The sequence below is a fragment of the Phocoena sinus genome, chromosome 2 (assembly GCF_008692025.1).
Source record: "Phocoena sinus isolate mPhoSin1 chromosome 2, mPhoSin1.pri, whole genome shotgun sequence".
NCBI classification, from domain to species: Eukaryota; Metazoa; Chordata; class Mammalia; order Artiodactyla; family Phocoenidae; genus Phocoena; species Phocoena sinus.
Genome location: NC_045764.1, coordinates 10,129,227 through 10,142,396, shown reverse-complemented (window position 1 = coordinate 10,142,396; position 13,170 = coordinate 10,129,227). Strand labels below are relative to the sequence as shown.

Genomic DNA, 13,170 nt, shown 5'->3' with positions numbered 1-13,170 from the left:
CAAAGCTCCAAATCCAGCAACACAGCGCGCTCGCGCACACAGACTCTCTCTCTATCACCCCCGCCACAGCCCTCCCAACCGAGGTGTCCTCCTCTGGCCCCGCCTATAAAAATTTTAGTTCCCGCCACCGAGCTGAACGGTCAGATTTTTAAGGTTCTCCTAGTCTGCAGATCTGGGGCCGTCTCCACTGCTCTGGATTTTAGTGTATGTAAGATGGAGAGGAGGGCGGTTGGGCAGGCAGCCTTTTGCCTTCTTCAGTCGACTGCGTCTTATTTAAAAACCAGGTTAAGCTCTTCTATGGAAGTGACGCCCTTTGCGTCTACACAGCCCGGAGAGGGTGATGGAAAGGGGTGCCGTGGTATCTTGGACGGCGGAGGTGGGAGCAGCGTTTTGGCTGGAAGGGGGCTTGTCTCTTCTGCCGGCCGTCCCCGGCTCGTGCGCCCGCGGCCCCGAGCCAGGGAACTTGGGAAAAGTATTACGAGGGGAGAGTGAGGGCGCGTGCAGCTGGCCGAGAGCGTTAGTTGCGCCACTCGCCCGGTGGGTGGTACGGTTGTCTCCATCCCAAACAGTTGGCACGGAAAGGTCCCCAGCGGTGACGTGGACAACCTCTTCCTTTTACCAAGAGGACCCGCGCAAGGGGAAACCTCCCACTGCGGCAGGGCTGAGCTCCGAGGCCAAAGTGCGCTCAGGCCCCGGTCCGTAACCTGGGTTCACGCCGCGGCCCTCCATCCGGAGCGAGGAGCCACCTCCCGCGGTGTGGACCGTCGGCACGGCTGTGGTTGCGCCTGGCCTAGGCACCCACGAAAGCAGCGCTGCCGAGCACCATACCCTGGGGTGGGCGATGGAGAGGGACCTGTAACCCGAGGTGGCCCGGCCCCCTCGGCCGCTTCTCACCCGTCCACCCACCACCAGGAGGCCTTAGGGGGAAAAATGAGCTCTGCTTCGTGGCCGGGCCTACTCAGTCCAAGCTTCCAGAGTGGCTCCTGCAGACCAGAGCCTTGGCAGCCCAGCCGGATGCTGGACGGAGAGGCAGTTGGGCCCCTCCCTAAAATCCATCCCTCCTCCCCCACCTTTTTAAGTGGGACTAGAAAAGAGAATAGCAAACACGTGCGGTGAACAGTTGCAATGTTTTTGTTCTCCTTTTTTTTTTTAATTTCTTTGTTTTCTCTCCTTTTTCCTTCTCTCTTTCCATCTCTCCTTCTTTGTCCTTTGACACCTAAGCGCTGGGAGGACACCAGGGAAAACTTGTAGCGTGCACTATTCTTCGGCAGGCCTGCAATGCAATTTCTGGGTAAACTACGGACAAAAAATAGGTCAGCCAAGGAAACCGGCCACCTCCGGCGGCCCCTGGCGCGTGGCTTTCTCTTCCCTTACTCGAGGAAGGGCCTTCGAAAGCTCTTCCCAAGCGCTGGCCCGCCTCCCCTTCCCATTCAGTGGCTGCCTCCTTTGAGAACTAATGACGGTAATTATTACCTCCCAGAGCTCTTTTGTTATCTCCAAACCCAGGCCCGAGTGAGGGGGGAGTGGGCTCTTTTTCGAGATGACAGTCTTTATAAAGCAAATTTTCGTCTAGGCTGGGCCTGCGTTGAGGAAAGACAAATCAGACACCGCGTGTATCTGAAGAGGGTGTGTTAAATAAGAAACGTAAATACCACCATTAGATTCAAAATACCCTGGAGTTGCGGGATTTAATGCGGTTTAAACAGTAGGATTTAAAGTCATCGCGTTTAAAAAAATCTATTAAATTCGGGCTTTGTGATTTCTACCTTTCTCGTATTTTAATCCGTTTTCTTTCTTCGCGGCTTTGTGTGTGTTGTTAAATACTTGTTTTAAAGAACCTTTTGGTTTTTGACCACTCATTCATAGCAGAAAAGTTCGGCAACTCCAGCCTTGCTGACTCGAAGCGAAATGTGTGCAGGATTTGGTGTGTGTTTTAAACAAAGGAAGGGTCTCTCCGGCTCGCATCAGCGCCGCTGGAGCAGCAGCCGTGGAGCTGCTCTGCCAGCGGCGCGGATGGCCAGCCCACGAAGCCCTTACCCCCCTGGACGTTGTCGCCTGTATCCACTGGAGCACTGGAGCCCGGATCGCCGGAAACAGGGTGTGGGACGCAGGCCAGGGTTCCTGCCAACCGCGCGGCCACAGCTTGACGCAGGCTTATCGGCACGGCAGGCTCTGCGCCAGGCCTAAGGCCGGACCCGTCCAGCGCCCTTCCCCGCTCCCACTCCTGGGCTCAAGGTCCGGAGGCCACGGTGCAGATCCTACGGATCCTCCAGGTTCGGGCACGTGCCCCGTGGCCCATGGTCCCCGGGACCCATGACGCCCTTCCTAAGTGTGGGTCGAGGGGTGGTAGCCAAGACTGAGGATCCGTGGGTCTCTGCTTTAGCAGCAGCTTTGGTAACGTGGTTCTGAGAGCAGAGAAAGAAAGTCCTGTGAACACAGTGGAAATGAGAAGCGCTTGCCCAAGGGGAGCAGCACGCTGAGGAATGCTCCGCGGGAGGCCGGACGCAGCACTTTCCCAGCCACGGTCATCCTCACCCTCTCTCTGCGCGCCCAGGAGCTGCAAGGCAAACTTGACACTGATCTTAACTGCCAAGGGAAAGCAACGCGAGCTCAACGGGCCCCAAATTCTCAAGGCGCCCTCCCTTTGTTTAACAGCTTGTAGAGAAAGGAAAATGTAAGAGAGGAGAGATTATGACTTTCTCAGGAAAGCAGAAACCCCTTACCACCAAGCCTCAGAAATAGCGAAACTCCCGTTTCTCCCCACCCCCCACCCTATCGTGAAGATTCCCTTGGGGATCGGGTGGTCATTGATTTGAGGCCCTCTAAACGAGGGCCCAGCAGGCCATGCCTTCTTTCCGCCTTTGGACAGCTCAGATTGCTTACTGGAAACTCGGTGCACGCTTCCCACGCACACACCGATTCCCGTGACGCGTAAGCAGCGGGCCCTTGCGCGCCCTCCGCAGGCCAAGGTCACCAAATGACCTGATCCCTTCCCCCCATCGGCCCGTCAACCCAGCCGGCTCTAGCTCTCTTCCAGTCCCCTTCCAAGAAGTGTCCGTTCATTTCTCTACCCAGGCTGAGGTCCTTGGTGATAGATTCCAGCATGGATTTTAATTGCCTCAATCAGCAGTTTTTCTCCCCAGCCGTTCAGTCAGAACCTGGACGGTGGGTTCTGCGACCACGCGCTCCGAAGCTCGGAATGGTGCGCCCCCGGGGACTGCGCGGCTCAGTAGGCAGGCATCAGGCTCCACTAAGGAGCTGAATTGAGCCCATCAGTGCATAGATGCCCTTCCCCCACCGTCCCTTCCCCAGGCTCGCGAACCGCTCCCGATTCCGATTCTGGCCCAGTCGCCAGGGGTCCCGGGGTCACAGCGACCTCAGCACCCTCTTGGAGGAAGGCGGCGCGGGAATCGCGCCCTCCTTCCCCGCAGCGGGAGCCAGACCTCAAACAATACACCCAATCGAGGCAAATAGAAGACTGTCTCGACCACCCTTCCCGCCTCGCCAAGGTCTCTGGTCTACCCCTGCTGAGGCACGGCCGCGTGAGCATTCCGGACAGCGCACCCGGGCCCGCGGGGGCAGCCGGCACCATCACGCCTCATGCACGCCTGCCACCCACTCACTCTGACTCCAGCTCTGGCGCACTGTCTGCCTCGCACTCTCACGGTTCAGCTCCCTCCCTCTGCCGCTTTTTCTTCCGCCGTCCCCTTATCCTTCCCTATTGGGCTCCCTCTCCTTCAAAATCGCTCCGGCGCTCCGGGCTTTCTCATCTCCTGGCTGTGAGGACCCCCGCAACTGCCTTCTCTGTTCAACCCCCAGAGCTTTCAGAGCGTTGCCACGTCTCTAAGCTCTAATCCCAGCACACACACACACACGCGCGCACGCACCCGCAGACACGCACGTTTCCTGTCCCTGTGTGACACCCACCCTCTGCGGGGCGGCCGCGCCGTTGCCCGCGCGGTGTCCTCATCCCGCCACACACACACACGCACACTCACACACACACACGCACGCGCGCGTGCAGGGCGGATCGGAGGGCAGCTCGCCGACAGTTCGCATTCAGAGGCGTCCTGCTCCAGCCTCGCAGAGCCGATGGCATCTCCCGGCTCCGGGTTTTGGTCCTTCGCATCTGAAGATGGTTCCGGGGATCCCGAGAAACCCTGGCACAGGTAGGAGAACCGGGACCTGCAGGAGGCGAGCTTGCGGGTGGACTGGGGTTTGCGGGGCTGGGGAAGATTGAAAGAGGTTTTTTCCACTTGCAGTGGGAAACTTCGGACGCTTAGCCCTGTCCTCGGGGTGTGTCCCTGATGACCCAAGAGACCAAACCCCCCACAGGCTCTTATCCCCTGGGAAGATGCCCAGAGAATCCCTGGCCCTTTCCGCTGAAGTCTGGGAGAGCCCCCAAAACACGGCGGCGTCTCCTGGACACCGAACTCGCGGGCCTGGGGCACTGCCGCCATCGTCGTGTCTGGACCCTGGAGAGGGACGGAGTGGCGGTGGGGAAAAGAAAAACTGGAAAGGGGGGAGAATTCTATGCCTGGAAGGAGAGCCTGTGAGGAAATGGACAGCCTCGGTGTCTAGGAGAACTCGCCCAAGCGAGGCAGGAAGGGGACTTTGCCCTAACTGAGTGGCACCTCCCGCGCGCCTCCCGCACCTGCCCGCTTGTGCGGGGCCGCAGGCAGCCTTTCCCGGACCCCGTTGACGTTGACATCGTTCACAAAGAACGAAATTTCACACGTCTTTCTGCTCTTTTCTTACGGCCTCGCCCTCCTCCTGCCTGTCTTTCCTTGCAGCGAGGGCCTGGTGTCAGGTGGCTCAGAGGTTCACGGGCGGCATCGGAAACAAGCTGTGCGGTGAGTGCCGGGTGCCCGGGGGAGGGAGGCGGACGTGGCCAGGCGCCTCGGAGCCCGCGGGGGGCAAAGGCACCTTCTCACCTCCGCATCCCATCGAGGGTCGGAGATTCTTGATTTTTGGCCGGGGACGGGCGGGGTGCTGGGAGCCGGGCCGGCGGCGGCTGACTGAGGTCCGCGCTCCGTGTCCTTGCCCAGCCCTGCTCTACGGGGACGCCGAGAAAGCCGGCAGAGAGGCGGCGGAATCCAGCCCCCGAGTGCCGCCTCCCGCAAGGCCGCCTGCGCCTGCAACCAGAAGCCCTGCAGCTGCCCCAAAGCGGGGATCAACTACGCGTTTCTACACGCAACAGGTAAAGGCGCCTTGCGGGGCCGCCGGGAGCTTCTGCCCCTCGCCCTGCCCCGCCCACCGCGGCCAGGAGGGACCCCGCGCCGGGAGCCTGAGCCGGGGCGTCGAGTGGAGGGCGGAAGCGGGCCTTAGGAGAACCTTAAGGCGACAGCGAGAAAGGCTGGGCCTGCCCCCCTCGGTCCGACCCCGACCCCGGCCTCTGCTGGGCGCTGGGCGCCGGGCGCTGGGCGCCCGCGTTCCAAGGGAGCTCCGGGGCCGCGGCGCTCTCCGCCGGGCGCCGCCCTCGGGTCTGCGGTGGCCGAGGCGCCCGCGCGCGCCCAGGCTCCAGGTCCGTTCCTCGGTGCCGCTGAGGCCTCAGGTGGGACGCAGTTTCCAGTTCAAAATTTCTGAGACTTTCTAGGTCTTTATATCGCAAGAGTAATTTGTAGCTGTATTTTCATAGGAGAACGATTCACATGAGACCTGCGCGCGGTTTTACTTCCTTGCGCTTACACACGCGGTCACCCAAACATGCGCGCGCGCGCGCACACACACACACACACACACACACACACACACACACACACACACACGCTGTCTTTGGAAACAGTGGGCTTTCTTAATAGGCCAGAGATCCTAACATTGCATGATCCACTTTGCCTGATATGCCCAAAGGCATTCCTCAAACATTCCTGACTTGAAGTGTTTCCGTGATCATTTAAGAAGATTTACTGAGAAATAACATTTAGCGGGAACGCTGGGGAAACAAATGAATGGAGGCATAGTCTCTTAAAAAAAAGAAAGAAAGAAGAAAAAGAAAAGAAATAAGAAAGGAAGTAAGCAAACAAGTTATGAACTGAAATGCAAGAAATAATTTGGGGTAGGGAGAGGAATCGGAATTTTTTTCATTCCTTCATCTTGAAGAATCCCTCCTCTTTAAAGAAAATGCTCTCGTTTCCAGAAGATTTTTTTAAAACGTAAAATCTCTCGGTTCAAAGAGAAATTGTCAGCTGACAAACTTGCCCTGGATAGTTTCATTGTAAAATTAAAATGTGGCATTTTGATTCCATTCTTTAGACCTGCTACCAGCGTGTGATGGAGAAAGACCCACTTTGGCATTTCTGCAAGATGTTATGGACATTTTGCTTCAGTATGTGGTGAAAAGTTTCGATAGATCAACCAAGTGATTGACTTCCATTACCCAATGAGCTTCTTCAAGAATATAACTGGGGATTGGCAGACCAACCACAAAATTTGGAGGAAATTTTGATGCATTGCCAGACAACTCTAAAATATGCAATTAAAACAGGTATTGTCCAATCAGAAATAATAAAGGCCTTTTTTCTTTTAAAGCTTTAATTTTTCTATAAAAATGTTTCATTTTATGGAGTTAGTGATAATTTCAGATTTACAAAGTTATTTTTGTCATTTAAGAAAATAGTCATGATTAGAATGATTAACATCAATAGCACCCTTTGCTGTTACTGTTCGTGCTTGTGAAGTTGATAACGTCAGAAACGTTATCTAAGTGTAAATCATCAGATTCTACACTGCACGATTTGACCATGGACATTAACCACTGATGTAGAAGCAACCATTGTCAACAGAGGCCTGTAGAAATGACCGAAAATAGAGAAAGAAAGGGAATCTCGAAATGAAGAGCAAAAGGCATTGCTCCAAACAAAAGCCCACATACCAGTGCAGTGCTGGTATTTCCTTGGCGTAGAAAGCATCAGAAATTGGACAAACCATCCGTGTAATGGTTGAAGCAGCAGGATAATATTTTGGCATTGTCTCAAATGACCAAGGCTTCAGATGTGAGCTCAGGTTTCCTCTATTTTAAATAAATGTACACAAAAGAAAACAGAGTACAAACTAGCTTAACAATTCAGCCATGTTCTACAAGGATGTTCATGCTTCCTAACCGTTCTGTATATATGACAAAGAAAAAAGGGATAGAGGAGAATCAGATATCCTTAAGGGCAAACATTTTTAGTCTATTTTGTATTTATTGCTTTCTTATAGTATTCTTCACACTCTATCCATTTTATAGCCCCAGGGATAAGCTTTTATTTTATCTACACAAAGTCAGCTCTTCATCTCCCCAGGTTTTGATTACCCCCTCATTTTCTACTTTGCCTCTAATCGTCCTGATACGTGGTGGCGCTACACTTCATTAAAGCAATAAAAATAAATGTGAATGAATTTGGGGGGAGGGGAGATCTTGTGGCTCTAAATTGATTTTTAGCCTTAAAAAAGATTTGCTAACAAATAAATATGTAAAATATCACAAAATATTAATTTCCCTAGCAACTTAATCTTTTCCTTTGCAAGTTTTGAATTACATGAATTGTCAGTATCATTCTAATCAACGACAGATTTTAAGAATGTTTGCCGTGTGACTCTTAGCCCTTTGTTTTGTTTTGTTTTTGCATGTCCTTTTTACCAACAGAGAGGAAAGATATGCATAGAAGCCTTAGGAAATTGATTTCCTGTACTATTATTATCCACTTTTGCGAAAGTATAGGCTTAGAATTAGATACATAGGGAAAAGAATTTAACTCGGAGATTTCTATCAGACTCAATCTATGGAATATGAATTTTGAAGACTTCTTAGATTTCATTCTCAATTATATTCACAGAGAGTCCACACGATGTGTGTGCTAGGTACTAAAGATGGTTTTTCTTCCAGATTTTCGTGTACCTGTAGGTGCAAACCTGAGCAATGCTTTTAGTTCATTTGTATTTGATCTATTCCCCAACCTAATATTTAAATACATTAACAGTAAATTGCTACCTATTATTTTGATTGTTACCAAGCCAAAAAGAATCGATAAAAATGTTTCACGTCTTCATCCTTAAAAGCTGGTGGTGTCTGAAATGCAATTTAAAGAGTTAAGATAATGGAAGTTGTAGGTCAATGATAGTAATAGTTCTGTCAGTCAATGTTCCATTTAGTGTCGGGAAAAGATGGGCCAACTCAACACTTAGATTTTGCCATAATGCTTGTGAAACTGTGGGTCAGTGTAGCTCTAATGCATTTTATTTAAAGGTCAGAAAAAGTATGATTGAGCTGGATTTCTGACCAAGGCATATCAATATTAATTCAGTGTCAATATTATTCATAACATATGTAGTCTTCTGGTCCTTCCCCCCACCCCAAATAGCATTTCAAGTAATTAACAGCTGTCACCTTCCTTTTTGACTGGCAAGTTTATAGGTTTCATGCTGTAACTTGTATTTGACAACTAGTACTATTTAGGGTCTGTGAAGCAGTTACCATCACTGGTACCATTAGGTGTGCTAATGTCCCTCAGAAGATTCTTTTATAAAATGCATGTTACCATCTGCTTTCTACTGAGAGTCTTTAACCTAATTTCCACTTGGACTCCAGGCTTAGAGAGAAGTGAGGGGCAGGGGGGAAGTCTTCATGCATTGTTAAAATTACCTCTGTAAGGAATGTTGCAAAAGAAAACTGAGAAGTGCAGAGAATGATAAAATTCTGGAATAATTAGAGTTTGCTAGGGTCGTTGGGTTTGCTAGTGGTGGGGTGGGGTGGTGGAGGGCTTAATCTTGTCTTCAATCACTGAACTCAGCCATGAGACAAAGGCATTGAAGCATCAGTAAACCAGGCCATCCTTGGGTGTGTGTCGCGGGTCCAGAGAGAGCAGCTTGGACCAACTTGGGGCCCCTTCCCAACGGACACCAGGGTCAGAGCTGCCTGCGGCTGGCTGTTCACAGAGTCTGCGCGTCCTTCCTGGCTCATTTGCTGATCTGTGGGGAGTGGTCCAGAGGCGGGAGCAGCTCTAATCTCTGGTTTCAAACTCGCTGTCTCTGGCGGCAGCGCGTGGCCACCCAACTCCTTGGCCGGGTGCTGGCTCACAACATGGGGCCGGCGGGGTGGGCAGCAGCAGTAGCGGCTAGGACAGCAGGCAGGCAGGTCTCAGGGAACCCTACCTGGATTCGGCGGCAGCCTATAGGTTCATGGGAAGCGAGCAAATATAATATTTCTGCAGAAATCAAGAGGACACGTTGTTGTGATTTGTCAAAGCATCTCCCTGCGTGTTTCCACAGCGTTATCAGTGAATGCAGATTTTGAGGCAGGAGAGATTTAGGTGAAATAGACCAAGGTCAAAAATTTATGGAAGAAGGAAGCCAAGCAAAGGAAGCATCAAAGTTCTTTCCACGGTTTCCTGAAGTCATCAGGGTGAATTGACCTTCTGATTACCTGGGGCACAACACGACGTATCTTGGGATCCCTCTCAATTTTATGCAGAGGTTTTCATGCCAACATTTCCATAGAGTTAGTGTGTGATCATAGATACCAGATTTGTCCAGAAAATGCATGTGAGTTGGGAGAGTTGATTAATGGATAGATTTGCTAATCCTTATTAATTTCCTCGCTTCAAAGAAATGGCTTAGGGAAAGAGGGATGAAGGGGCCTCAGGAGGGAGAAGAGGGCTATGATTTCAGCTGTGAGCGCTAATGAAATGGGGAGCAATGAGGCGGAGAGGAGTAGCAGGAAGCCTGTTTCCCTTTCTGTGGATGCGCAGACTGACAGGGTCAGCATCAGAGCAAAAAGCTTGAAGGGCACCGTGCAGGGCCAAAGGTGAGGTAAAACAATGCCGGAGAACGAGCGAGAGCCTGCCCAAACCCCAGTCTCTTTAAGATGTGCTCTTTCCCAGCTCTCCTATCTCTTCTCGGGGTCTCATGGTCTGGCCACATGCCCGAGTGCTGATAAGAGAAACGCTCTGGTCCTGGTCCCGAGACCAGCTTTGTGTGTTGACTTTTGTCTCTGCTTTCCCATTGCCTTCCTTTATCTTGTTTCGTCCGTGCTGGCATGGGAGACTCTCACATCCCCAGGCTTCAGACAGGCGTCCAATAAGTGGCATACGCCTTTTCTTCAGAGGCTATTTCCATAATCGTTAATCTTCCAAAATTTTTGCTGCTAAACAAATCACAGATTTATAGATAGGCTTGTGTGGGGCAAGGACAAGGAAGTGGAATTCTAATGAGATCCTTTACAATCACATTTTAAGTAATAGCCTCAGGAGTGTTTGCGTGTCAACCCCTTTAGAGAGTTTTAGAGGAATCCAGGAGTTAATTAGATAAGCCTGGCTAATAGACTGATCAGTCCATTGACTATACCTTCCTGTATCTTGTTGACAAGACAGTGACGTTGACTGTATTTAGCTTTATTTTGAATTGCAACTACGAAGGAGCTCTGTTGTTTATGATAGAATATTCAGACAGAAAAGAATTGACAATTAGGTCTGTTCATATCATCTTTAGACAGTCATCACCTTTTGAGTCCAGGGCAAACCACTCAACAGAGTGTCCTATTTTCTCATTTTTGCCTTGTCTTTTCTGATCATCAGCCATTTGTCACTGATATTACCATGGATGTTAGCATGCCTGGCGGATGTCATGGTACATGACTGATTCCCAGGACAACTTCAACGGAAAAGGAGTTTTTAACAGCACAAGTGTAAACAAGAAGTCGCCTGTCTTTGAATAGCTTTGGATTGCACCGGCATTTGAGTTTGCAAATATATTGAAAGAATGCTAGAAAATAAACTAGTGTCCACGTTGCAAATCACGATTATTTTTTTTTATAGGGTATGTTTAAAGGAAGATTTTTAGAGTATGTTTTAAGAAATATCAAAACCCAAAACAGTTTCTCTTGTTAAAGGAAATGCTCCTTTGGGATGTGTGTGTGTGTGTGTGAGAGAGAGAGAGAGAGAGAGAGAGAGATGGGTTTCTGAGTATGCATTTCCTATTACTGAAGGATCTTTCAAGGTTCTTTAGCAGAGAAATCATGTGTTTCGGAAGCATTTATTTTCATCGGATTCATCCTGATTCTGGTGTTCTGTCTAATTCAGGGCATCCCAGGTATTTCAATCAACTTTCTACAGGACTGGATATGGTTGGATTAGCAGCAGACTGGCTGACATCAACAGCAAACACTAACATGTAAGTAGCTAAACGTGTTTCTGTGTAATCCAGGATAATTATTAATGAGATTCCATAATCTTTATTCTACCTCACATGTGAAAAATCTCTTTTTATTAAGTAGCCCCTGAAATAGTGAGACGAACTTCAGCGGAGGATAGATGTGTACTTTAGCTTAAAAGATAGTCCTGATATATCTTTCATGCAATCAAAGTTATACACCATGTTCTAAACACCAAAGGGACATTTTGGGGCATGTTGGATTTATAATTATGTATAATATGAGAGAGCAGTGGGACCGGATGTTGCCTTTTAGATAGCGTTATAATGTTGCTCTGCAACATATTTATTCACTGTGATAAATGACCCTTTGCTCATCAAGCCAGTGACTGAAGCTCTTGACTTTAGGAATATAGAAAACTGAGCAAAACATTTTTCTCTCTGCCCAGTGCTATAACGGTAAATTGTTCTGTAGATTGAAATTGTTCTGTAGATACTGTAATGATGAATTATTCCTTTGAGTTACGGACATAAAATGCGGCCATTGCTACGTTTCAGGTTCACCTATGAAATTGCTCCAGTATTTGTGCTTTTGGAATATGTCACACTAAAGAAAATGAGAGAAATCATTGGCTGGCCTGGGGGCTCTGGCGATGGGATATTTTCTCCTGGTATATGATATTTTAACTTTTCTTTGTGTTTTTTTCTTCTGATATGTCATGCCTTATTATGAACCTAGAAATGATTAAATATCTAGTCTGTTTCTGCATTAGGTTAAATAGGCTATATACTGATCAAAAGAAGGAATGTGATTAAGTGCATGTGACCATTGACCACACCTCCAAGCCAACTACACCACGCTTGAATATTAATTATTTGTGTTCGAAAAAAGCGTAGTCAGCAATGGTATTAACCCAGTACTTCTACTGTGATCCTACGCATAGGATATGGATCACGTGGAACAAAGGAGGAAAGACTCCTAATAAGGGAATTATAGAATAAGGAGAATTCCCTCTCCCAAGCATCAGTGAAGAGGAGTTTCTTAGAGCTAAGAGAGAGGGTGACGATTTCTTCAAGAGGTTTCTCATTCTTTTGCTTCTTTATGATGTCATTCAATCTTCCAGTCTTTCCCATCCTGCTTTTATCACCAGCCATTGCATTCTCAGCTCCGTTATTTACACCTCTTCCAGCCAAGAAAATCAACCTCAGACAGAAAGTCCTGTTTTTGGTTCCTGGGTCTGTGTGTGTGACCTTGGTTTGATGCGGAGATGAAATAAAAGTTAGGAAGGCAGTGGGAAGAGAGAGAGTCACTGACCCGTGGAAAGGAAAGCTGGCGTGCAGACTGTCACCTCCTCAGCGGCAAGAGAGGGGTCTTCAGAATGGGTGTTACTGCCCCAGGGCTCACCGGGGAGGCCAGAGCCACACCAGCCATTGTGTCAGGCAGAGCAAAGGCCAAGTCGGGATCCCTCTTCAGCAGATCTACAAAGACAAGGGGATGATGAGGGAGAGAGAAAGTGAAGAGAAGGCAGAAGGAAGAAATGATGATGAGTAACAGTGGCCTCAGGGCCAAGTCTTAAAAGAAGCAGCTTTATCTACAAGCTCAGATCGGCTATTTTATTTTCTGGTTTTAAAGCTGTAGCATATGTTTTCAGGTGCTGAAGGAAGATGTGTTAGTTAAATGAAAGGGAAAATTTGCCTTTTTCAATTTAAAGTCATTGAACACCAGCCGTGATGAATTTGAAGCTAGCTTTATTTTGTAGGGAACTGAGTATTTAGTGTTCCTTTGGAAAACCATCCCCAGTTGAGGGAAGTTCGTCATCATTAACTGGAACTGATGCTCTTAAGGTGTTTTTTCGTGAGGAACTAAGTAGGGTACAGAGATCAACGTTGTTTCTACCTTTATTCTTCCCTCTCTTGTAAGATCGGTTGTGTGATTGAGCTGTCCTGAGGCAACCAGGAGCACCTTGGGCTCTCTTTTAATGGTTCCCAAGAGTGGGAAGAGAACGGCTGCTCCTGTGGCCCCGGAAAAGGTGGCTAAGGGGG

General features: G+C 49.2%; 1 protein-coding gene across 1 annotated transcript in view; it reads left to right on the top strand.

Annotated features, from left to right (window-relative positions):
* Positions 1–3,763: 3,763 nt before the first annotated feature.
* GAD2 (glutamate decarboxylase 2) overlaps positions 3,764–13,170 on the top strand; it is a 65,953-nt gene continuing 56,546 nt past the window's right edge. Inside the window, 9 exon segments of the mRNA XM_032622979.1 lie at positions 3,764–4,155; positions 4,157–4,169; positions 4,794–4,853; positions 5,049–5,080; positions 5,083–5,200; positions 6,253–6,364; positions 6,366–6,484; positions 11,058–11,148; positions 11,686–11,798. Coding sequence (XP_032478870.1) covers positions 4,093–4,155; positions 4,157–4,169; positions 4,794–4,853; positions 5,049–5,080; positions 5,083–5,200; positions 6,253–6,364; positions 6,366–6,484; positions 11,058–11,148; positions 11,686–11,798 — 721 coding nt within the window. The 5' untranslated portion in view covers positions 3,764–4,092.